At 39.7% G+C, this 26,811-nt stretch overlaps 1 protein-coding gene across 1 annotated transcript; it reads left to right on the forward strand.

Annotated features, from left to right (window-relative positions):
• The first annotated feature begins 634 nt into the window (after window positions 1-634).
• On the forward strand, window positions 635-18,271 carry KLF5 (KLF transcription factor 5). Its single transcript, XM_019921040.2, has 4 exons — window positions 635-1,210; window positions 3,582-4,455; window positions 5,451-5,510; window positions 16,449-18,271. Exons 1-4 carry the CDS (start codon window positions 959-961, stop codon window positions 16,625-16,627), a joined length of 1,365 nt encoding a protein of 454 aa, XP_019776599.1. The 5' UTR covers window positions 635-958; the 3' UTR covers window positions 16,628-18,271.
• Window positions 18,272-26,811: the final 8,540 nt, after the last annotated feature.

The raw sequence follows: 26,811 nt of genomic DNA on the forward strand, positions 1-26,811 counted from the left end.
CTTTTATTCAGGACATTCCAAATTTGCTTTGCTAAATGGATATATTCACTGCTAAAGATACACAGAGACAAGAGCTGTTTTTAAATTTATCACACCGCCCCTAGTTCTGCGCTAAAGAAAGTACATTTTGTATATTTAAAAATACACGCTCATTAAACAAAACTCTTCAAAACCCTAGCGCCCGCACCTAGCTGCCTTCTAGGTTTCAGCTTGTGAGTTTCAGGTCCTTGCACAACACCTAAGACCTGCAAAACTCTTTTTTCTCTCTAAGCCTGGCAGAGAACAGTCCGTAGAGATCTCCCTCCACGTCTCCACCCGAATTCCCTCTCTTCCCCAGATTCCACCCGCTTCTTTCCTTCCTCCGCCCCCAGCTCCGCCAGCCCAATCTGTCACAGAAGTTGTGTACAAACTGCGCGGCCGCCCTGCGCGCGAAGCTCGTGGCCCGAGAGGGGTGCGGTCCGCCCGGCGGAGGCGGAGCTCTGGGCAAGCTTCTCCTTTCTCATAGGCTAGTCGCTCCGGCCCGGCCGGCCTCGGGGCCTCGGGATTCGCCGGAGCGCTGCCAGTCTCGCCGCTGGGCCCCGCCCCCCAAGAGTTGGGTAAAATAGAGGCGGGCGTCAAGTGTCAGTAGTCGCGGGGCAGGTACGCGCGCTAGCAGCTCGCTCGGGGACACCGGCCGTGGCGGGAGCGGGCTCCGGGGGAGCGAGGGAGCGTGGCGGGGCGGGGCGGGAGAAAGTGGTCGCCGGGAGGACATCGGCGTTCACGCGAGGCGGAGCGGAAGAGTTTGGGTTTTCGTGCGCGCCTTCAAAAACCGCGCCTGGTGTGAGTTGAAGGGTCCACCCGGAGCCTACCCTCCTCCGCCCGCCGCCCCGCGCCGAGCTCGCCGGCCCGAGTCAGCGTGGGCGACGTGGGAAGCTCGCTCAACCCGCACCCCGCGCCCGGAGCCGACCCCCAAGTTCCCATGGCTACGCGGGTGCTGACCATGAGCGCCCGCCTGGGACCTATGCCCCAGCCGCCGCCCCCGCAGGACGAGCCCGTGTTCGCTCAGCTCAAGCCCGTGCTGGGCGCAGCGAACCCGGCCCGCGACGCGGCGCTCTTCCCCGGCGACGAGCTGAAGCATTCGCATCACCACCCGCAGGCGCAGCCCGCGCCGCCACAGCCGGCGCCGCCGCCCGCCGCCGGCCCGAGACTGCCAGCCGAGGAGCTGGTCCAGGTAGGAAGAGCTGCTCCCTCCCTCCGCCTCCCTCCCGGGACTCGGGCGTGTCCCGCCGCTGCGACGCGCGGGCGACAGGGGCCGCTCCAGGCTGGGGCGCGCGTCGGGGCGCACCGCGGCCCGGGTCTGGGGGGCAGCCCCGCCCTGCCCTCCTGGCCGGGCACTCGCTTTTCGCCGGGAGAAGGTGGGGGTACCTGAAGGGGAGGGTCCAAGGGGAATCTGCCCTGGCGGCTCTGTCCGGGAAAGGGTAAGGAGGGAACTGGTGCTCACACGCACCTTAGTTGTTTTTCTTCCACTCGGGGGATGAAACCTCGTACCTCACGCCCTACTTCGCTTCGATTCCGCGTGTCCTCTTAATCCCGCCTCCTGCCGCTGCCCCGGCCTTGGACTCTCCCCCTACCCACCCCCGTCCCACGCCGTCCCGGGTTCAGTGGAAACGCAAATCAGGGTGCTGTAGGGAGGCCCCTCGGGGGTGCTAGTTTCATATCCCTTGGTGCAACCTGCTTTAGACGCTATCGTAGGGCTGCCTTTGGGAAACGGGAGTTGGGAAAGCTAAGGTGGTGTTGGAGCGCTTATTTTTCCTTAAAAAGAAAGACAAAGAAAGACCGGGGGTTGTTGGTTTCTTCATGTGCGTGTAAATTTCCTCTTGGAGCCTCGATGAAAGCTGGCAGTTGGCTTTTACACTTGCCCGGCAGCCGAATTAGAGCAACCGCCTGTTTCTTTCGCCCACGCAGGGAGTCATATAGCCCAGAAAAAACTTCCCGGGACTTTTAGCCTGTCCCAAGGAAAAAAAAAAAAAATTGGAAGCATACCCACATGCAAACAGCTGGAAGAGCTAAAATCAGAAACCACTAACCACCATGGGAGTGAAGTGCACGAAAGGGTTTAGTTCGGTTTATTTCAAGACGCCTCATTTAATAGCCCCTTGGTACACTGTGTATTTGCTACCCAGCTTCTGCTCCGGGAGGTCTGCGAGTGTCGCAGTGCTGTGAAAGGGCAGTGGCATTTGTCAGAGAAGTGACTCACAAAACCAGAGCGTTAATTTTTATTTTTAAATCGTGTCTATGCGGGAGACACGGTCTGTATCCACACCGAATGATTCGGGGTCTGATTTGAAACACTTGAAATTAAGTAGTAGCAGAAAATGACTGTATTATTCACTGGTTAGGATACCGTGGTTGATCGTTCTATGAGCATCTAGTTTGGGGTGTTTTGTGTGTGTTTGTGGGGGTTTTTTCTGTTGAAATTTCCTTTCAGTGTAAAAAATTGTAGAAGTTTATGTTATACCAGGAAAAACGATAGCTGGAAAAGACGGAGGAGACCAGTTACAAGCTGGGTTGTGTCCTAAAAAAAAAAAATCACCATTTTAAAATGATTTGGTTATTTGTCAGTTTGCTGCTTAGAAGACACAAGAGGATAAGGTTGAGCTTTTTACAGAGTGAGGGGGAATGTAGCATTGGCCCACTGAGGAGCACACGATAAATCTTTGGCTGATGACTGTGCTGGCGACAGGCAGCCTATCCCCACCCACGGGCCCCTTAGCACCACTCTACCAAGGGAATGGTTTTCCCCTAGGTAATTAAAGATCTGTTTTAGATAGGGATATGAATAGGAACATTTCATTATCATATTAACCAATTACAGAATCTGCTGATTAAAATCAACGTTTAGATCAAATGGTGAAGGGTGAAGTTGGTTTGTTCTTTTCAGTGGATACTATGTTTTGCTCAAGACATTGTATTTAAGTTTCCACTGAACTATAAAATGGAAAAGGCACTGAAATAGCCAAGGAATATGTTTTATATTAAATATTTTAGCAATATCTACCCAAGCAAAAAAAAAAAAAAAAGGAGAGAGAGAGAGAAATGTTTCAATATTATGGTTAAGGTTTGCTGGTTTTTTTTTTTTCTTTCTGTTTTAAACACTGAATTTACCTGTATGACATAAACAGAATCAAGGTAATTTGGCCATATTACACTAATGTATTTCAGCTGCAAACTTAAATGTAATGGGGCAGGGAACCCTGCTTGTACGTGAGTGATGATAAAGTATATTTTATTATTGCATCAGAAAGGAATATTTTTTCTGTTTGCTTCCTTTTTCTTCTTGGTTTGTCTCTTTCACTTTTTATCTGGGGTTGATTGGGGGCTATTTTACCAAATACTTGTTAAACACAGTTTCGTAAGTTTTTGGTGAACCATTTTGTTACACAATTGACAAATAAACCAGATATGTTTATAAGCAACACTTAGGAGTTTGCCTTAGTACTTTTCATAAGGATTGTTGGGGGGAATTTTTAGTAAGCACAGTTTGTCCTTCCTGAGATGATGAATTGGGTGGATTATACATGTTTGTATCTCTTCTTTTTTAGACAAGATGTGAAATGGAGAAGTATCTGACACCTCAACTTCCTCCAGTTTCTATAATTCCAGAGCATAAAAAGTATAGACGAGACAGTGCCTCAGTCGTAGACCAGTTCTTCACTGACAGTGAAGGGTTACCTTACAGTATCAACATGAACGTCTTCCTCCCCGACATCACTCACCTGAGAACTGGCCTCTACAAATCCCAGAGACCGTGCGTAACACACATCAAGACAGAACCTGTTACCATTTTCAGCCACCAGAGTGAAACGACAGCCCCTCCTCCGGCCCCGACCCAGGCCCTCCCTGAGTTCACCAGTATATTCAGCTCCCACCAGACCGCAGCTCCAGAGGTGAACAATATTTTCATCAAACAAGAACTTCCTACACCAGACCTTCATCTTTCTGTCCCTCCCCAGCAGGGCCACCTGTACCAGCTCCTGAATACACCGGATCTAGATATGCCCAGTTCTACAAACCAGACAGCAGTGATGGACAGTCTTAATGTTTCAGTGTCGGCCGCCATGGCGGGTCTTAACACTCACACCTCTGCCGTCCCGCAGACTGCCATGAAGCAATTCCAGAGCATGCCCCCTTGCACATACCCCATGCCAAGTCAGTTTCTTTCCCAGCAGGCCACTTACTTCCCCCCGTCACCACCAAGCTCAGAGCCTGGAAGTCCAGATAGACAAGCAGAGATGCTCCAGAATTTAACCCCACCTCCATCCTATGCTGCTACAATTGCTTCTAAACTGGCAATTCATAATCCAAATTTACCTGCCACCCTGCCAGTTACTTCGCAAAACATCCAGCCTGTCAGATACAATAGAAGGAGTAACCCCGATTTGGAGAAACGACGCATCCACTACTGCGATTATCCGGGTATGTGATCCTACCTGGTTGAAGCATCGATATGTGTATTTAGTGTGTGTTTGTGTGTGCCTTTTTACACGGGAGAGTAGTGCTTGACAATAAAAAAAAAAAATTCACCTACTCTGTTCTTGTCGCATCCCAGTCTCTGTGCTTTACCCAAGTTTGTAACCATTTAGTTACCTAGTGTTTATGTGATGTGTTAAAAAGTCTGGAATGTTTGGAAAAAAAGATTACTTTGGACTTTTTTCTCTTTAATATTATATACCTTAGAGTCTTGCTACATTTTCTTTGTTTACTGTAGCAATCTAAATTGGAGTTGTTAATTCTACATTAAGTTCTCTGAAAAGGGATTACTTAAGTAAGGTAGGGGAAAATAAGGGGTGGGAATGAAGAGTAGGTTGCTACAAGACAGAACTATCTACAGAATAGATTTCAAGGTTGGTTCTGATAGCATGTGAACATATGCTCATTCTTGAATGAGATACGTGGCCCAAAATATAAACTGATGACGGTTATGAATATATCTATAAGTTGCTGGCATAAGCTAGTTTATGATTAATACAGGGTTTAATTTATTATACATGATATGGCATGACATACTAAATGAAAAAACAAGAAATGTGGGAGTACAGAAAATTGCAGTCATCTTGGATAATGGTTTAACATTGTCAGCTCTAGAGCCATTAAAAGTTTTTAAATCACTGAAGTATGTGTTACTAGTTAGTATAAAGCAGCTACTGGTATAAGCACACATTTCCCATTTGTAGCTTGGCTTGATTGCCTGCTCTCTTTATGCTAAAGTGATACATAAAGCAAATCACATTATACCTTTAATCAGGTAGTAGGGGAGTATGCTTTAAGACATCTCTTAAAATTGAAGTTTCAAATACCTCCTTGTGTGAGAGATTTCTTCTTTAAAGCCAGATTTTAAACACCGAGTCATCAAATGTAAAGATTGCAAAAGGATCTCCAGAATGACACGCTGTTCTTCTCCTTTATTTTAGGCTGCACAAAAGTTTATACAAAATCTTCTCATTTAAAAGCTCATCTGAGGACTCATACTGGTATGTTAATTTTCTTGTTAATTCTGTGAGTTTTGTAAACAGTGTTAAGTGGTATTCATCCTTTAAAAGCCAACACGTGGTTTGATCTCTTCTTTCTTCTTTCAACTTTTACTTTTTTAATGGCCTACCTTTTCAGCACTGGCCTGGCTCAAAATTCAGTTCAGTGAAAAAGTTTGGTTCCAGGAAGGCTGACGTTCCCTCACTAAGGCCTTGCCCTGTCACCTCACGTAGAATTAATTGCTCGCAAACATAAACAACGAAGTTTACTAATGGATTTTAAAACTTTAATGGCACTGCTATTCCTATCTTGAAGGAAAAAATGTAACTCATTTTCTCCCTCCGCAGCAAATCAGTTGGCTTCTATAAAACTATATCAAACACTAAAACCTTTTCTATTTAGCATGTAAAGCATAACTGCTGAATACATTATCTTTAGTTTCACCTTAACCTAAAATATCTGCGTTTAGCATGTTTTCCATGCTTGGTGAAAGGTAGGGTCGAAATTGCAGAGTATTAAAATCAGGCAAAACTGGGGTCATGGTTTAAAAGTTACTCTACATCCTACCCCAGCCCGTATTTTATACATCGGAGAGACTTTATCTTTATTCTAGCTTATATCTCATCCGTGTTTAACATGTTTAGCCCCTATAATTTTGTGAATACATATCTTGTCAGATCTATGCAATCATTTAAAAATGCTTTTTCATTTTAAAACTTTACATCAGAACTCATTTGAGGACGAAACGAGGTGGCAAGCTGTAAAAGCCTCCAAGTACCCAAAGTATTTGCAAATATATAGGTGGTTACTGTTCGTGATTTTCTTAAAAGGATAGCTCTAAAGGGAGGAACCTATACAAAGTGATGTTTTGTTTTTTTTCTCTCAGTAAATGCAGCTTTAACCTAAAGTTCAGAGAATAAGTTTGCTAAGCAAAGCAATGACCTAGCAAAATGTTTTATTCCATCATTGCTATGGAAACCAAAGTATTCAACAGTTCCTTTGAATGGGTTGTTGGATTAGTCTGAGGACTTGAATCTCCCCAGGCTGGATGTTACTATGGAAATTGAGTTTTGATAAATGAAACAGTTATCTCTTAACTGCTGCATTAAAAAGTAAAAGCCTTTGAACAAAGGTCAGTGCTGAGATCGAGCTCTAAGAGGAATATGGCTGCAGACATTTTGTATGCACGTTAGGAAGTATTACTTGATATCGCAATGATAAACACTACTTCTTCAAACCTGAATAGTGTTGGCGACAACGTGGTAGGTTCCAGGGCTTTCTGAGCAATTGCTTTTAAAGAAAAGACATCTCATGTATTTATCAGTGAAACCAATGGGTTAATCCGGCCCAAAGTTTTTAGATAGAGACAGATTGATTATGTAAAAGGAAAGATCCTACCTCAGCAGCCCAAAGTAGAAGTTATATTTATAGTTAAACAAACAGCCATTAAGCATATAAACTCAACCTGAAGTTTTCAGAATACATATGACAAGGCCATGAAAACATTCCCTATAGAAATACTAAACTATCCTTCATGTGTTATATATTAAGGAAACATTGAAAATGGGTTTTTACTTGAATTTTGATTAAGGAGAAGAGGAAATAACTTCAAAACTTCTGAACGATTGTTTTATTTTCCTTTGAAAGTCCTTGAAACAGGAGATAGAAAGGAGAGAACACGTTTCTCCTGAGGTTAAAGTCTCCTAATAAAAGAGGAGGGCGATACTATATAACGATGTAATCAACTGCTTATTGCAGGGATGTAGTCAGAGCATATCTAAGTGGCCTTGCAACCCCTGTCAGGGTTTAGTGCTCTGAATGCTTATACCTAGGAGTCTGGAACTTGACCTGCTGGCAGAGAAATTTAATAGTGGGTTGTCTTAACAATGCTCGTACTTAAAAAAAAAACAAAAAACAACTAAAAAGAAGATGTAGGCCTAGTTTGGGACCCATGCATCGACTTTTTCACCAGATCATAAATGTGTGGCCATCGACATCTGATGAGTGAGACCCTGTAATCCAGTTTAATAAAGTTTTGTTTGATAGCCTTTCAGATGCCTTGGGGAGGGTTTGTAGCAGACTTGTTCATCTGGCTAAACCCGTTCTTGGGTAATCATAGAGCATTGAGGTTGTTTTCTCCTCATTTCTAGTTTCTAGACAATGCCTTTGAAAATTACCTGTGCTCTCTCATTGCATCCTCCCCTCCCTGCTTGTTGTTTTTTAATGAATGTATCTGAAGCCAGCAAAGTCTTTTTTTTTCTTCTTCTTCCTTTAAAGGCCCAGGTATTTCTAAGTAACTGCTCTCATGTATTAGATTTTTGTTTTCTTTCTCTCTCCCGCCCACCCCCTTCCCACCTCCCCTGACAATTTGTTAGGGGACTTTAAAAACAATTTATATGGGAAGGTCGATCTTGTTTTTGATATCAAAAATAAAAAATGACTTTTGAAATGATTGCCATTTGGCAGGCAGAATGTGAAGGACCCTAGGATTTCTTTGGAATATAATTGTGATTGCTTTAAAATGTCAAGTTACCTTATGTTTTAAAAACGATTTAAGCAATTAAAACAGCCTATGCCTGAGTTCTATTTAATTGCATATTCTGGATTTTTAGATTGCAAATGCTTCTTGACTTAAAAATTGAACCTAAGGAAATAGTCCTTCCAAAACAAGACCTTTTTAAAAATATTTGGGATGAAAGAGTAGAAAATAATCAGTTTCTTGAACCAGAAGTCTCATAGCATTCAAGTTTTTCTAAGTTTATACACTTCGATTTCTTTATTCAGAAAGAATATGCAAATAATAAAAAGTTCTATATATGGGTAGACAGAATACCTGAAACGGATGTTTCCTCTTTTCTAGGGAAAAAACTATTTCACTTAAAAACATGCTACATCTTTATATACATGTGGTACCATACTTGTAAGCCTATACGGGTACCCTTAAACGTGTGTAGGGGTGTTTGTGTGTTATTTGTAGTGTGTGTATATACATGTCATGCCTCTGGTTAGAAATAATTATGGCTGCTTCTAGGCAACAGTGTCAAGAAGTGTATATTTCCAAATAAAATTATTTGCACTCTTAACACCATTTAAATTCGAACATTCTACTGAAATTTGTGTAAGCCTCATGACGTGTACAAGGGGCTTTACCCATTGCCATCATTTGAAAGCTGCTCCCAAGCACCTTTTTAAAAAAGAGATTCACATACCATTCTGCCCTTACAAATCAAGGTGACTGTTAAACTGATTCATAAATCAAAAAGAATATTCTGCTGCAACCAGCAGTATAGTTGTTTCTGCTCATACATCTTACTGTCTTTAATTTCGTAGTGAAGATTTTAAAAACTTCTGAGCACAGGCTTGGGGCCAAAATATAGGAAAAAGTTAAGACTATATATAACAAAGAAAAATTTGCAAGAAATTGAAAACATTTCTCATCATCTGATACTGGTTTCATGAGTGTGGAAATTTCTTTGAAAATTGTGTTTACACATTAGTAAAAAGTACTTACTTTCCAAAGAAAGAGTTCTGAAGAAGTAAATAGTGAACTCTGAATACAGATGTTTGAAATCTGAGTAGTTTTAGTCACATGTATGGCTGTACACTTAACCCTAGAGTATATACTAAAGCAGTTGGGAAAAGCGGGTATGGTAACATTTTAAGGTCCTTTGTCAGCTGTCTGGAGCCGGGCAGAAAACGAGCATCTGTGCAGAATCTGAGCAGCACACGCACTGGGCTCCAGTATCCCTTAGACCCAGACTCTGCACGGGCTGCCACGTGGGGACTAAATGACCCCAGAACGCCCTGCCATGGGTTGACAAGAAAAGGACCATTGGAAACACCCCACAGAAGAAAATGGAAACATAAATAACATAACAACACAAAATGGACTGTGGGTGAAGCACTATCCTGTTAGAATCTCACAGTGAGCTGTATTTGGGATTCCTTGTTTAAGAAAGAATTTCACAGTAAGCCTTGCAAAGATTTTGAGCCCAAGCCTACTTGTAAAGAGACTAAATTCCTACGTTCTGCCTTACTTGCTCTGTAGAACACTTTCTTTTCTAATGACATTTATATTAAGATGTTACCATGTATACTTTAAAATACAGAATCTCTGCTAGAGATTTATTGCGAAGCATTGATTTTAGTTTCAGTTTGGGTACTAAAAAATCCTTAGATATAAATTCCTGTCTAGTGCCTTGCTCTACACTTATTATCCATTAAATATATTAGGTATGGATTTTTATTTTAAAATACTGACCGTGTTGATAATAAAGGTATTTTGATTTGTAACACTTCCCCACAAATAGAAAACATTCATAATGTTCTGAGCATGAGTTACTCCTTTTGTGGAACTGTGGGAAGTGGTAAAACACTTAAAAAATATAGGAAGGACTTCATTTCCTTAAAAGATGATTTAGAGCTAAAATCAGCGTATGATTGTATATATGGCCTTAGTGGAGATCATGCAGTTTGGATCTAGAGATCAATATTGGTTAAATGTGTAACCTGTGTTATCTGTAGAGGCGAAGAAGTTTTGCAGCATGAAATTATTTAGTGCTCAGTGATTTTTTTGAGTCCATATTTGAAAACTATGCAGGAAAAAGTATCACATTTAGCCTGTGTTATATGTTACTAGTTAAACATTCTTAAATTATTTTTGTTTGCAGCTTTGAAATTTATTTTCTATATTGACAATTTCAAGTTAATGTAAACAAAAAAAATAGTGGCTTAAAGAGATTCTCTGGTTCAGACCCCTGGAAAGGTATTTATGAGCGTGAAAGCTTAGAAACAATTTCTTTTTAATGACTCACTGGGAAGATTAAACTTTGCTTTTGGGACTTGTTCTTTCATCCGAAAAACATTTACATAGGAAATTGATTAAACGTTATTTTGAGATGATAAAGCTTATGGAAGGTTAAGTATAATTTGATTAAGTAAACGTTTTTGACTGATCTTGTGGAGGATCCAAAGAGAATCTCTTCTTCTGTTTTTATAAATTAGTGGGAGAAGGTGGTTCATAGATGGATTAAATAGAATTGCTGAAGTTGAGACAGAAACAGTTAGCTGTGAAGGTAGTGAGAATGTAGTTTTTTTTTAAAGTAATGGTTTAATCACCAAAGGTTTTTACTTTGGCAGATATTTTTAGCTCTATAGAAAGTAATAGTTGTTGACTTGATGAGCTACGTCTTTTCAGGTGAAAGATTAGAAACAAAGTAATGTCCTACTTCAGTAAGTGTCTCTGTAGCAGCATTCCTATTCTGTCAGCCTGTATTATTTATATTCAAGGATCTTTAACAACTCTGATTAAGGGTGAGTTACTGTTTTAGAAGTACACCATAGGTAGCTTTCATAAAAAAACATCGGGGCAAAAGAAAATACTTTTGACTACTTTATAAATATAAACCTTTAAGAGTTGGGAAGAATCTGCAGGTCAAGGTAACCACGTTAAGTGCAAATTAAAGGAAAGGATATCTAGTACTCATTCAGTGCTAGAAAAATGAAAACAGAATTTTTCTGGTTTGGTTAAAAAGGAGAAGGTAAAATATTTCACCAAGACTTTGCTTTTTTTAAAAAAAAATTTGGTTTGGGCTCTTATTACAAGAAGGTGAATCTGAATGTTGTCTTTTTGTCAGGAGACTCAGGAATTGGTATTTCATTAACACTATCAATGATAGAGGATGTTTTTGTCCAGAACCCCTAGGAGAAGTAGCAGAGAGGAGCTTAGGTGCCTAGAGATTGGTCCTGCTGGGGTAGAGATATCCTGTCACCCAGGATATCACACCCACCCCTGTCCCCTTCAGGTGTAGCAGTTCCCTGGCTGCCTTTGGCCAGCACTAGGGGCTCCACAACTGCTTGGTTTTCACCAAATCCAGTCCAGTTCTGGAAAGGAAAGCTCATTTACATAGTTGATTTATCCTTGGACAACTTCAGGATGGATAATCAACTGATTCTGAACATGTCCTTCGGAAGAGGCTAAAAAGTACGGTTCTCGCCTAAATGTACCTTTAATCAGATTACACTCAGTGGTCCTCAGCAAAACAGAACCAGGCAAAGCCCTGCTGCCGGTGGGTTCGTAGAAAAAAAAGACACAATATGGTGGCCTCACACTAGATGCTTCCCTGTCTCTTATACCTTCCCTCCTTTTCGTGAATGAAAATTCCCAAGTTGGTCAGCCTTGGGCCAAACGTGATTAACCAAAGGTGCATGAGGAGAAGTGAGGCAATAGAAGACAGTCTCTGCCTTTGAGGAACTTTCATGGCTAGTTAAGGAGGCAAAATACAGCTATTTGAAGCCTTCATTCAGCAATATCTGTGCCAGTGTAAATCAGTCATTTAAATCACATTTAAGTGATGATGGGGATATAGAGAAGTGGAATGATTTCTCTTGGACTGTTCAGAGGTTTTCTAGAAGGAATCAGGTGAGTCCGATTTTAAAGATACACAGGGAGAAAGAAGGGAATTTCTTAATATATCCTTTTAATTAGCCTCCTTAAAGTGAGTACGTTATTGACAGGGATACTATATCTAGTAAACATTAGGTGCATTTTGCAAATACTGGCAATACAGATCTTTGAAATGAACTGCCTACCCTTCTGTTGCCAGGTGTAGGAGATGTTCTGCAATGACCTTTAATAAAAAGATTTTTAATGGAAAATTACTGACATAGATATATAGAAATATGAATTAATGAGCCCAAATCATCTTGCTTTATCTGTTTTTTAAGATACCTAACATTTCCCTATGAGTTTATTTAATCTTGGATTAAAGCTTCTTTTTTTTTATCCTTTTATTAGAATGTATACTGTTTCAGCTCTAAATTCCTTAAGTCGCTAATGATGGGAAAGATCTAATTATTCTTGAATTGCATGAAAATATTTTCCTCCTGAAATAAGAGCCCAATTTGAGCATCAAGGACTCAAATTCTAAGAATTAAGCTTAAGTATTGACTATTGAAATAATTTTATTCCACTTTAACAGTCAGAATAGAATATGGATGTTAAGCTCTTTGAGGCCAGAGACCAAGTCTTATTCGTTGTGTTTTGCAAGTCGCTTGGTACAGGTTACACTCATCAGTACAGGTTATACTCTCCTTTACTAAACATTGACTTGAATTTTGATGATTTTGGGCCTCTGTCAAACGTAATTGATTGGATTTATTTTTTAGCCATCAGGAAGGAAACCAGGTACACAAATTTGCTGTAACAAAAACGTTACCTAAAATAACTATTGTAAGATAAATATTGCCATCTGTGATATTTTTCTTTTGTTAGAAGAATCTGTGTAGAACATTCTAGGGAAAGGCCTTGGTGTGAGTCTATTGAGTATGTTCAGCAGAGCAGAGAAACTTTTCCCATTCTATTGTGGTAGATTCAAAAGTCATTTCTTAATCTATTCAGCAGAAGAAAAAACATCGCTAAAGACTTTTCAAATACTTTACAGACATGTTCTGCTAACCCACTGAAGTTCCTTTAGCCTGGGGTAAAAGAGAGCCGTCATTAGGTGATATTTGGGGATTGTCAGTCCCAGCATAGAACAGCTCTCAGGACTCCACAGGTCCTGAAAAGCAGGTCTCCGCCCAGCCAGGGATGGCTCAGTCGGAGTGTGTCCTGTGCTTCAGACCGTCTGTGATTTCAGGCCTGCTCTCAGTCCATTAAGCTAGTCATTAACTGAGCTTCACAAGTGGCTTCAGAATCTTTAAATAGAGGTGAACAATATCTTTGTGTTGCTTAAGTCATTCATATAGAGCGTGTATTAGTGTTTGCGAATGGAGGATGTAGGCAGGACATTGAGGAAAAGTGGCAGGCCAGGCTTCTGAACGTGGAGCTCATCATTTTGCTTCTGACTCCTGGAGGTGTTGTGAGGATAAATGAGATACAAGTACCTGAGTTGGGAGTATGTGCTCAGTGTCTGCTTCTGCCTACTCCCTTCTTCTACTGGTAATGTTTTTGCTTAACATTAATTGACTTAATCAGTATGGACCCATATGTATGTGTAACTTAACAATTTTTTAAAAGATCAGGGATTTCTAGTAAAATAGTCCTAGTAATTTTAAAAGAGAATGAGAAAGTACATACTTTATTTGAGATAATTGAAGCTTGTTTTACATGCTGTACAAATTTGTCACTTTTTTTTTCTTTTTGCCTTTGGAAAGTTTCACATTAACAGCATGAGAACTTAAAAATACAGTTGATGTTGAAAGAGCTTAACTAAATATTTTAAATTGGTGGTATTGGAAAGAGATTCTGTAAAAATCCAATTAAACTTTTGAAAGCTCTATCTTGTTGAAATAACTTAAAGGAAGTTAGTTTGGTTTCCCAGAAGTACTATGCATAGTGTTTCTGGCTGAGGAAGAAAGGCCTGAATCTGCTATTTGGCCAAAAATTGGGTACCAGTTTCCTCTACAATGTTTTACTTGAGCCGTGTTGACACTTGAACAAATCCCGTAGAAACTGCCTCAAGTGGGGAATAGTTGTCCTTGCTTTTATGGTGAAGCCCTGGCCCCATAACTAACGTCCAGACAGTGGTAGTATTCTTGGCTGAATAATCTATAGATACATATAAATTGAGAGCAAAACCCCAAATGTTTTAGGAATTTTCATGGCTACCGTTTTTCAACCAATCAGTAAAGTAAACTTTTAAAAATACTGATGCAGTTTATTGCTTCCTAGCCAGTAAAAATAGTGAACAAAAAGAGTCTAGTGTCCCTTGTTTCTTAAATAAACTTTGAAAATTCAGTTCTCTTGCCATTTAATTATTCAATTCAAAAGACTAGAATGACTTCTTTTAAATTTGGGGCACTTTAGGAATTTTTTTCCTTGCCTCAGACATCAGAAATAACTTTCTCTTCCCATTAAATGACAGTAAAGTATTTAACCAACATGTTTGTTTTTGTGATTTATTTTTCACGGGGAACAAAAACAAACACTTGTGTGCAAAAGGTTAATTTTTTCTGTTTGATTTACATCGACAAGAGTGATAGCTACATTTACAACTGGCATTAAGACGTTTCTATGTATTAAACAGATTACATGTGAATATAAGTGAAAGAAAAGTGGTTTATTTCTTGTTACTCAAAAGGTTTAAGTATATTAGCTTAAATTCTTTGAATTTACTCTGAGGGGGGGAAAAACATTTCAGGTATTGAGGTGTGCATTTTTTTTAAATGGAGCAGTAGGAACCTAAAAGGGACTTAAAAACACAAAAAATATCTGTGTCTTGGCTCAGAGGCAGAGGAGAGGAGAGGCAAAGGGTGGCTAAGGGGTGCACACCACAGGAGTTGAAAGGAAATCTCCTGGGAAGTAACTGGTACAAGATTCAGAGGGCTGCTCTGGCCCTTCCATCTTTGTCCTTAATGGGATTTTGTTCAGGTGTCAAGAGTGGTTATCAGGACAGCAAAAATACATTAACCACGAGCTGTGGAAATCTCAGTTGATGTGAACAATGTCTTTTAAAATTTGGACTCAGTTGAGTAATCTTACAACTTCCTGAATATGATCCTGCTAAATCAGGCAGAAAGGTAGTTGGATTTCATTGTGGTACTGAGTAACCAGTGTTCAAAGCACCTCTTCCCTTGCAGAAGAAAATGTTTTAAGGAATTTAGGAGTTTGGCTACTCAGAGTTTTAAAATGCTATCCATATAAAACTCAGCAGTAAGCCAGCAGTACTTTAATGTGCAGATTGACTTCACAAGCTCTCATCTTAAACAAACTCAAGGAAAATCATAACAAAATAAAGCAAAAATATAGGAACTACAAGTGAATGCTCAGTGAGAAGTTCTTAGGTTTGGGGATTTATTTAGAGGAATACATGATCTTAATTAAATAGAACTAATCAATTCTAAAACTGGGAGTTACGACTGCCTTATAAATAGCAAGTAGTTTTTTTTTCCAAAAGTGACATTAATTTTATTTGTATATCAAAAATATGCAATGATGCAGGGTAATTGCATGAAGTCAGAAGCTGGTCTGGAGTGAAGGGTAGCAAAGGCCTTTGCCAGACCATCCGGGAGTTTCTTTGGGTGCCACTATAGGCAGAATCCTTTTGGGCTGCCAATACTGAGTAGTTTTGAAAGATTAGCAACCAGCAAACTTTAGACAACATTAAGAAAAATACAGATTGCAAGGGATAGGGCAGCGACTCAGATATCAATTCACCATTTAAGTGAAGAGAGCTGTGAAAGAACAGGAAGATTGAATTAGAGGCTTTTCTATGTTACACATACAAGCTCCATGAGGTCAGGCATTTTTGTTTTATCCTAAGCATTCAGGACGGTGCCTGGCATATAATATGCATTTGGCACGTCGTTGATGAAGTGAATTTTGCTTTTTGGCTCAATGCATTGCAGAGGAAAACTAAATGCATTTATCAGCAAATGTTAGAATTGTTGTGGCTGTTTCATGACCCTTCACCAAAGTGAAGTTATCGGTACCAGACTTTCTGATCTGGTTGAGGAATTATTAAATGGCAAATGCATAAAGCTTTAGCACCATTCAACTTTACTCTTTTTCCAGCTTTGGTTTGCTTCAGTCTGAAAAATGGGAAGGTGTGTACGTATGTGTACTGGAGTGAATTTCAAAGAGCCAGTGCCCGGTAGTCCATGTTGGAAAGCCATGTGTTCTGGCTTACGTGCTGGACGTTCCAGTGTGGCTAATTCAGAAACTTTTAGGACCACTTTGTTGAAGTAAAGGATCTCAGTTGTGGTCCATTAAGTTTATAGTATTGATGGACAGAATACTTTTTCTCTCTGTAATTAAGTGCTCTTCTGCAAAACAGTGACTCTCTGTGCTAGATGACTCGAGGGGTTTTTAGTTCATCAAGGAATTCGCACACTTCCCTCCTCGGAGCATGAGTTTGAGAGAAACGCCTTAGCAGGCAGTACTGCCTGTGTCCGTGTTCCGAGTCATCCCTTCACCTCCTCCTCTTGGTCCCTTGGCACAGGTGAGAAGCCGTACAAGTGCACCTGGGAAGGCTGCGACTGGAGGTTCGCGCGCTCGGACGAGCTGACCCGACACTACCGCAAGCACACGGGGGCCAAGCCCTTCCAGTGCGGCGTGTGCAACCGCAGCTTCTCCCGCTCGGACCACCTGGCCCTGCACATGAAGAGGCACCAGAACTGAGCTGCCGCTGCCGCCACCCGCGTATCGCCTGCCGCCGCTCCTCCGCTCGCTTGGCAAAATTCTAAACTACAAACTTAACTATATAGAGAAAGATGAAAACGAAAACAAAAGACTGGAAATGTATATTTTGTATATTTGAGAAAACAGGGAATACATTGTATTAATACCAAAGTGTTTGGTCCTTTTCAGAATCTGGAATGCTTGCTGTAACCTGGCTTCACCCAGGCAGATGCCAATCATCTCAGACAGGCAGCCTCATCTCAGTGCGGATTGGGCGTGCAGGGTGTGTTTGCAGTGTTCTTCCCAAAGCACCACCGTTTAATGTGACAGTGTTTAGTAAACAAGTCAGTTGGCAGGCACAGGAAGTCGGCTGGATTGTGTGTCAAGATTTTACTTGACATCAGAGGAGTTTTTTTCAATACTAGGTAATTCTCTAGAGGTGCGCAGCATACCTGGCAATTCCAAATAGCCATTGAACAAACTTTTTTTTTTTTTTTTTAAATATGAGTTGCCTATATTTGCTCTTCGAAATTTTGTAAATATGCAAATCAGCTTTATAGGTTTATTACATGTTTTCTAAGATTCTTTTGGGGAAAAATCATAAATAATTCTTTTGAAAATAACCATGAATACATTGACAGTTAGAACCTGTGGTAAGATACCTTTTAAAACCTTACCAAATTCATTTCTCTAGGGGGAAGAGATAATAATCATTCAAATGAACTTCAAAAGCAGATTTCATGCACTGATTAAAATCAGATTGTTTATTTTAAATATGAGCGACATTTTGTATGAATTGTGAACTCGAGCTAAAAGACAGTTAACAATATTCAAAAATTAAACCTCTTACAACAAGCTGAACAGTATCATTTTTTAAAAAGACGGACTTACGTAGTTTTCACATGGCAATGTTGAGTTTATGATGTAGTTTTTCGTATATGGAAACATGGAATTTATGATGCAGGTTTCATATATCGAGATGTTTGCTCGTGCAGTACAGTTGGTTAAATGCCAGTTTATGTCGACTTTGCATGTAATATACAGTGAGACACAGTAATTTTACCTAAATTACAGTGCAGTTTAGTTAATCTATTGTTAATACTGACTCAGTGTCTGCCTTTAATTATAAATGACATGTTGAAAACTTAAGGAAGTAAGTGCTACACATATGCAATATAAAATAGTAATGTGACACTGATGCTGTCAACCAAAGGGCAGAATGAATAAGCAAAATGCCAAAAGCGGTCTTAATTGAAATGAAAATTTAATTTTGTTTTTAAAATATTGTTTATCTTTATTTATTTTGTGGTAATATAGTAAATTTTTTAGAAAATTTTCATAACTTGATAAATTATAGTTTTGTTTGTTAGAAAAGTTGCTCTTAAAAACGTGTAAATAGATGACAAACGGTGTAAATATTTTGTAAGAGGCTTCAAAATGTTTATACGTGGAAACATACCTACATGGAAAGCATAAGTTGGTTGCTGTTTTGCTTCTTTTTCCCTCTTATTTTTGTATTGTGGTCATTTCCTATGCAAATAATGGAGCAAACAGCTGTATAGTTGTAGAATTTTTTGAGAGAATGAGATGTTTATATATATAAATGACAAATTTTTTTGGAAAATAAAAAGTGCCTAAAAGATTCATGTTGTGCCTTCCTTCTTCCCCTACCATAGCAAAAACAATGAACAAATTCCTTTCTCATAGCTATATAAAAGGGTCTGTTTTATGTGGGCAGTTAATAAGAAAACAATTCCCACTTTGAACCAGTATCTACTTTTGTTTAAGACAAAAGAGAGGAATTTGTTTTTACAATATCGGAGGTATAAAGGGAGGCATACTTCATGAATGCTGATTTCTTTAGCCCCCTCTCTGGTCATTACACAGACACATATTGACTTTACCTTTTCAAGATCATTAGTTGAAGACACTGTGGAGCTAACTTGTATATAGCCTAGTTTTGTCAGAGGTAAACAAAACAAGAATTGGGGTTTTAACTTTTTTTTCCTTTTTAAAAGAGAAAGGGAATTTCCAGGTGGTCCAGTGGTTAGGACTCCACCCTTCCACTGCAGAGGCCCCGGTTGGGGCCTGGGTTCGATCGCTGGTTGGGAAACTAAGATCCCGCAAACCGAGCGGTATGGCCAAAAAAAAAAAAAAACAAAACACTGAGATGATTTTAACCACTAGCAACAGTACACCTTGGTTTCTAATGCTATCTCCAATAAAAAGAGCCAAGAGTTGCTCCTCGGAGAAATGGCTAATTCTGGGACTAGGGTAGGAAGCATACAAGGGTGCCTGGAGCATCTTACAGCAATGAGAAGTAAGCAATTAAAAAAAAATTCCAGGACTTCTCTGGTGGTCCAGTGGGTAAGACTCTGCGCTCCCAATGCAGGGGGCCTGGGTTTGATCCCTGGTCAGGGAACGAGATCCCCCGTGCTGCAACTAAGAGTCCACATGCTGCAACTACGACCCGGCACAGCCTAAATAAATGTTAAAAAAAAAAATTCCTACAGTGATGCTAGAATGTCAGAGCAACAATATAAAATAGGATTGGATTATAACCCAAAGTATAAAATACCCGTGAGTCCATGCTAATATAAATGAGTGAAAATATAGGAAAGAGGTCTGCAGAAGAATTCCAAACAGTTTTTGTAGATCCTCCACCCTCAGAGATAGAACATAAGTCCCCGCTCACTTTAAGTGCAGGTTGCACGAAGTGACTTTATTCCAAAGAGTACAATATGGCCAGGAGGGGAGGTAGGATCATTTTACCCTTAGAGAAGCCTGCCAGACACCCTCAGCAGGTGATCAAGGTCCTCGTCAACAGCATAAGTCATGTTCATAGTGTATACTCTTGGTTTGATGTTATGAAAATGGAACTTTGCCTTGTGGTCTTCCTCCTAAAAACACATAAGCCCAGTCTAATGGTGAGAAAGACATTGGACATCCCTGTTGAGGGACATCATACAAAATATCTAACCAGTAGTCAAAACTCCAGGTTATGAGAAACAAAAATGTGAGAAGCTGTCACAGCCAGGAGAAGCCTAAGGAGACGTGACCAAGTGTAATGTAAACGAAATAGGATTCTGGAACAGAGAAAGGACGTTAGGGGAAAACTGAGGCAATCTGAATAAAGTATGGAATAGAGGAAACTGGGGGTGGGGTATACGGGAACTCTGTATTATCTTTTTAGTAGTAGTTTGATAAATCTAAAGTTTAGAGCATCTTTATTCCTGTCCTGCCCCTAGCAATTATACTCCAATAAAGACATTAAAATAGATAAAGTTTAGAGCAGAAGTTAGAGTGAAAGTTTAAAGTTTAGAGTGAAGGAAAAGAATCAGTATCACTATTATATATTTTCAATAAGTGGGAAAATCCCTGATGGGAAAATAAAGTGAAATTGCAGTTAATAATTTGGCATCGTAAGTTTATTCAGCCTCTCTCATTATTGGACCCCTCATTCTTCCCTGTCATTCAAGTAACAGCTAGCTCAAGAATACCACACATCCGTTCCCTAGGCAGAACCTCATTTTTCCATGGGTGAAAAACATAATTTCTTTGCCTTAAATTTATTTCTAGACATTGAGATAGAAAGTGAGGCTACCAGGTTTCTGAAGCAAAGACAACTCTATGTCTAATGACAAATAAGAGGTGGGTCAGTATTCAGCTGATAATTGTAAGAATTAAGTTTTCTTGTGCGTAGAAACCTTCACTCTTGCTTTGGTTCCCGCCACTTAATTGTATTCAGCTCCCTAACACTTCAGTACCATTTTACTCCAGATTACAGAGCACAGCTGTTTCTAGTCTGTCTCCCTTTCTTTATTCTCCTTTCCTCCCTTTTGTAGGCTGCCCTTTCTCCTCTCTTGCCAGCTACCTGTTCACGTCCTTGTCTGCCACAGCTCAGTTCAGATCCTCAGTGGAACTTCTTTTGCATTTGGAGACATTATGACACTTCAGCATTTGAATATTTTCCAACTTCTATCATATATGTTTTTCCTCCTCAGATTGTCAGCTCCTTGGAAGAAACACCACTTCTCAGATTGCCTTTGTATTTCTGCTCTTTTTGATTGATAAAGCAGATGTCAAAAATAACTTTACGGTGCTGTGTGAATTGGCTTAAGCCCTGCAGGGGTTGAATCCGTCTGATGTTCACCAAATTTCCTCTTCATGTTGCCCTGTTGATACAGCATTGGTGCTGGATTCTTGGTAAGGTGTGTGACTGAAACTGTGATTATAAGGTGAGCAAGCAGATAATACCTTGTGAATTTTCAAACATTGTGAGTGAACTTTCAAAGGGAAAATTATTTTACACCATTGTGCCTAACACTTTCAAAGCTGCAAGCAGTTTATTTACTGATCATTAGCATATCCATTAAATAAATATCTGCAGTCAAACATAGTCTGACCAGTCTTTTGGTAAACAAGCTACCCCGTCTAGACAAAAATTGATGACACCAGCTTCCAATTAGCCAGAACACAATGATGTGATTTGATGTTAAGTTAGTAATGCTCTGAGTTTTAACTATCTTCAGTTAGTTTTTTATTCTCCCTTCCACTCCTTGCCCAAGTTATCTTATTTTCTGTTTTGCTTCATTTTGTTGTTTCATTCTTACGTTGCAGCTTGTGTTAAGTGCATCACTTCATGGCATCCAATTAGAGAATCCTTAGATAAGCATGACTTGGCCTGCCTACATAAAAATGTTCTTTAAAATCTAACTAGATTCCTTTTCCTATCTGCAACTAAGCCCACCAGAGCTCTTTGGATTAACTCATGGGCCATAACATAACAAAACAGGGCTTTATTCCCCATCACTAAATCTGGTCTCTACTTTGAAGTTAACCAAATTCCATCTTTGGTTAGATTCTTTACTGCAGTCTTAAACTAATCAATAGGAGACCACCACCCCACCCCCCCTTTTTTTTTACTCATACCAGAGTTATCGGTGACAAAACCTGGCAATTATTTAATACTTATTTTACAATGACTATTAAGAAAAAAAAGCATAATAAATCACATGAGAGCTATGTGTGATTAGAAGAGTTTGCTACATGAAAACTCAGAATTTCCCTTTTTCTTTGTAAACCAGCAATCTTTATTTCACCTATCACTCTCAGTGCCTCCCACCCCCATGAAAGCATTTGGGGATATAGAAATGGTAATATTCTTGAACATGAATGTAAAAGCTTAATGCTATTTGGCAACCAAAGACATTTGAATGATGATATATATGAAAGGAATTGAGTGGGAAACTAAGAAGCTCATACAGACGTCTAGGGAAAAAGTGGTAGATTACATGCGTCTAATTTTGCAGCCTCCTAAAGCCCCACTAAAATGAAGAGCCTTTTCCCTTCAAGGCATAAAGCTATGAGGCGAAAAGGAAAATAGAAGTACCAACAAGCTTGTGGGAACCGGGAAAAGCTAGATAGAAGGAGCAACAAGCTGGGCAGAACTGAAAAAGCTAAATCTGAAAGTAGTCGTGGAGAAAACTAGGAACAAACCTAATTCTGATCCCCACGAAAATCCCAAAAGATCTCAGGAATTTGTAGACTCAAGGACTTCTAAAAGTAGAGCCAAAATACAATTGTTAACAGTTTGTCTAAGAAGTTGTTAATTACCTAGTCCACCCCCCTCCCCCCTCCCCTGCCAATCGCGCAACTGCCCCCAAGCCGCCACCCACTCCATCATCAACACCCTGAACAGGGCATAAACAGCTAGTCCCCTCCCCAGCAGAAGAATGGAGGTTTATCTGCTTATTCTCTGGAGAGGGTAAAGACAAAGAGGGCCTCTAAATTAGTAGACTACAGGCCCAGTTGCGGGGAGGAGTGCCAAACAGAAAATAGGAGAATTAAATAAATGTGCATGTTGGTTGTTGAACCAGTTCCTCTTCTCTTCTTTATTTGGTTCCCAGAATACTGGAACCAAGACTTTATCCTCCAGGCAGGAGGCTGGAAAATTCTTCAGAATGGACCAGCCCAAGAGGAAAGATCTAAATGTACTGAAAATCCCAAGTTCCCCAATAATATGGCCCAGCCAGATCACTCACAGAGAAACCCACAGATGGTTAGCCTCACACATATACTCAGAGCTTCCAGTTTTTGGTCCCTCACTATTAAATATTAATAAACAACCAAGAATTACCAGATATCTGCGGAAACGATTTAACATGAAAGAGAGAAAACAAAGAAGAGCACCCTGGAGAAGAAAAAACTATGTGAGATAGGTAAAATATAAAAACAACACAAAACTATTATTAATAGCCTCAGAGATATAAGAAAGATATCACAACTATGAAACCAACAGGATGCTCTGAACATGCAGAGCAAAAAATTAAAATTTGAAATATGAGAGCAGAAATGAAAGAATCAAAAGTAAACAGAAAAATGCAAAAAAGAGTTCCAGTCTAAAAGAAGATAAGTAGAGTTCTATCATCTAACAATAAGTCCCAGAGAGAGAGACTAGAAAAACTGGGGGTAGGGAGAGACATTAAGAAAATAATTCAGGAAAATTCCTTAAAATCAAAAGACATGAATTTCAAGAGTAAAAGGCTTTGATGTCCTAACACACCAGTGTGAATAGATACACATCTGTATGAACTTTCAAACCCTGGGACCAAAAATAAGTTCCTAAAACTTCCAGAGAGAAAATAAGTCATATATAAAAGAAGCTGAAATGCTTCAGGCTTTTCATCGGTGACATTGGAATCTAGAAGATAGTGGAGAAATGCCTTTTGAATTCTGAAGAAAAATGATTTTTAATCTAGAATTTTATAACCAGCCATACTATCAGTCAAGTACAAGGGAAGAGTAAGATATTTTTTGGACATGCAAGTTCTCAAATTTTTTCCTCTTTTACCTTTCAGAAAGCTGCTGAAGTCTACACTTCACCAAAATGAGGGAGTAAACAAAGAAAGAGAAAGATATGGAATACTGAAAATTATCTGTGCATGGGACCCTGTGCAGATGAGAAGTGAAGGGGATCCTCTGGATAAGGTGAGAGAACAGGTAACCAGGCCAGACTGGAACCAATTAAAAATCTCTGGGAGATTCTTCTCCAAGATATGAAATGGATGGAATATTGGATACATCTGAGAGTCTTTCAAGGAGATTTAGGCCAGAGGTTGACAAAACACAGCCTGAAGTCCAAATCTAACCTAAGGCCTAATTTTTTTCCTGCCTGTAAGCTACAGAGGTTTTCTTTCTTCCTTTTTTTTTTTAAATTATTATTTATTTTGGCTGTGCCGGGTCTTAGTTGCGTCATGCAGACTTCTTAGTTGCAGCATGCGGCTTCTTAATTGCAGCATGTGGACTCTTAGTTGCAGCATGCATACAGGATCTAGTTCCCTGACCAGGGATCAAACCTGGGCCCCCTTCATTGGGAGCGCAGAACCTTATGCACTGGACCACCAGGGAAGTCCCTACAAAGGGTTATTTACATTTTTAAAGGGTTGGATCAAAAAAAATGTAGCAAACTGTATGTGAACCAGAAAACCTAAAATATATACTGTCTATCTCTTTCATAGAAAATGTTTGCTGACCCCTGATTTAGACATCTGGTGAAAATTTGAGGGGTTTAATTAGAGATCTGTGTATAGAAAGCCAAACAAACAGAAATTTACACACACACACACACACACACACAATTGTTGATTTCACGTAAAAGAAAAATTGTGCAACTGAAGATGATAAAGCAAACGTGTTATGTAGAAATAGGAAGGAGAACATTGAGTACTGGGCTAAAATAGTTGAATGTGGGTGTCTCTATGGGGTAATGGCAGAAGGAGGGAAGGTGGGATTATTGATTTTTCATTAAAAAAAGCCTTGTAGGGCTTCCCTGGTGGTGCAGTGGTTGAGAGTCCGCCTGCTGATGCAGGGGACACGGGTTCGTGCTCTGGTCCAGGAAGATCCCACATGCCACAGAGCGGTTGGACCTGTGAGGAGTGGCCGCTGAGCCTGCGTGTCCGGAGCCTGTGCTCCGCGACGGGAGAGGCCACAACTGAGAGGGCCGCGTACCGCCAAAAAAAAAAAAAAAAAAGCCTTGTAGAAGTATTTAACTTTTAAACAATTTAGCTTTTAATTTGATAAAAATTAACAGGACCAGAAGGAGGAAGGGGAGGTAAGGGGGACAGTAAGCACATAAGAAAGCATGAAATGTGTACCCCATTGTTCCTTTGGAAACTGCTGGATAATTCTGAATGGTTGACTCTGTCCCTCCCCTGGCATGGAGCCCACCTTTGGTAGTTTGATGAGAGGAGGCTCAGTTTCTCACATGAAGGTCTGCATAAAAGACAAAAGAAAACTGAAGAAGTGTAGGTTTAGAAGGAGGTAGGTATAATAATATTTGGAGGTTCTTTATTATACAAAATGGTTGAAAGTAATTTGCATTGAGGTACTAATACTGGGGTGTATTGTTTGTAAAGTACAGAGATGTACAAGAAGATACTGTTATCTTGAAAAAAACGGCACAGGGAAAAATCATTTTTTCCATTTCTGAATTTTCCACACTGGGATTGGGACAAGGTCAATGCTCAATAAATGCACGTTGACTAAATAAAAGAATCTGTAAAAATACCTCATAAAGATGGAAGATATCTTAGGTACATTAGACAAAGAAAATTAGGGTGATTTAAATCTGAGTAAAAGTGGTCATGAATTCTCACCAGAAATTAATAAAAAGCTATTGTTCTGTATTACAGTCACAACTGTCTTGAAAAATTCTATTACTACATAATAAGATTCAAGGCTATGTCTGAAATATTTGGGACTTAAATGAACTTGCCTTGCTGAGTACATTAATTTCTTTTTTTTTTAAATTGAATTATAGTTTTGTTTTGTTTTGTTTTTTGCCACTCTGCACAGCTTGCAGGATCTTAGTTCCCTGACCAGGGATTGAACCTGGGCCCCAGCAGTGAAAGCACTGAGTCCTAACCACTGGATTGCCAGGGAGTTCCCAAACTATAGTTGATTTACAATGTTTCAGGTATATAGCAAAGTGATTCAGTTATATAGACATATAGATAGATATATATAGATAGATAGATGTATAGATCTACCTATATATATTCCTTTTCAGATTCTTTTCCATTTTAGGTCATTACAAGATATTGAATATAGTTCCCTGTGCCATACAGTAGGTCCTTGTTGTTTATCTATTTTATATACAGTGGTGTGTATCTGTTAATCCCAAATTACCAATTTATCCCTCCCCCCCTTTCCCCCTTTGGTAACCGTAAGTTTGTTTTATATGTCTGTGAGTTTTGTACATCTTTTTAGATTTCACATACAAGTGATATCATATGATATTTGTCTTTGTCTGGCTTACTTCACTTAGTGTGATAATCTCTAGGTCCATCCATGTTGCTGCAAAAGGCGTTATTTCATTCTTTTATATGGCTGAGTAATATTCCATTGTGTGTGTGTCTGTGTGTGTATGTATATCTGTATATCTATAGATATAGATATACCACATCATCTTTATACATTCATCTGTCAATGGACATTTAGGCTGCTTCAGTACATTAATTTCTTTTTTTTTGAATTTTAGAATTTTATTTATTTTTTTATACAGCAGGTTCTTATTAGTTATCTATTTTATACATATTAGTGTATACATGTCAATCCCAATCATCCAATTCATCCCACCACCACGCCCTGCCACTTTCCCCCTTTGGTGTCCACTTGGGCGGCCAGCATCTTTGTCTCAGGTCTCCCTGGACAGAGAACTAACCAACAGGAAAGTGGTATTGCCTTCCTTTTTTGAAAAAGCAACTGTTTGTTTTCCATAACCACATCTCTATAAGTACTTTATGAGGTGCGGCCACCATGCCGTGATTATCGGCAACAGAGAGTCAAAGAGAACACCATAAAACAATGACCAGGAAAACAGAGTATTGTTGAAACAGGGAGGGGTCAATTCTTGGAAAGGGGTGGTCCAGATGAACCTGGTGTCAGGTGATCAGGCCTAATCTTATACGTCTGGTGGTCACAGCCGAAGAGTGTGATGAAGACCAGGCAGTGTATCAGATATAACCAACACATACTGTGTGCCAGGCTACTGTCCTGGGTCTTCTTTTACACACATTACCTACCTTACTGTAATCCTATAATGGGCTTATTATTACACCAATCTGTAATAATAAGATGAGGAAAATAATGCTCAGGAAGAGTAAGTGGTTTATTTTTCCTCA

This window comes from Tursiops truncatus, chromosome 18, assembly GCF_011762595.2.
Source record: "Tursiops truncatus isolate mTurTru1 chromosome 18, mTurTru1.mat.Y, whole genome shotgun sequence".
Taxonomy (NCBI): domain Eukaryota; kingdom Metazoa; phylum Chordata; class Mammalia; order Artiodactyla; family Delphinidae; genus Tursiops; species Tursiops truncatus.

Bases quoted from the DNA above. Each gene is read 5' to 3' on its own strand.
- KLF5 (XM_019921040.2), top strand. From the start codon at position 959: ATGGCTACGCGGGTGCTGACCATGAGCGCCCGCCTGGGACCTATGCCC. The intron at 1,211-3,581 runs GTAGGAAGAGCT...CTTCTTTTTTAG, and splicing joins CAGCCGAGGAGCTGGTCCAG to ACAAGATGTGAAATGGAGAA. The intron at 4,456-5,450 runs GTATGTGATCCT...CCTTTATTTTAG, and splicing joins CCACTACTGCGATTATCCGG to GCTGCACAAAAGTTTATACA.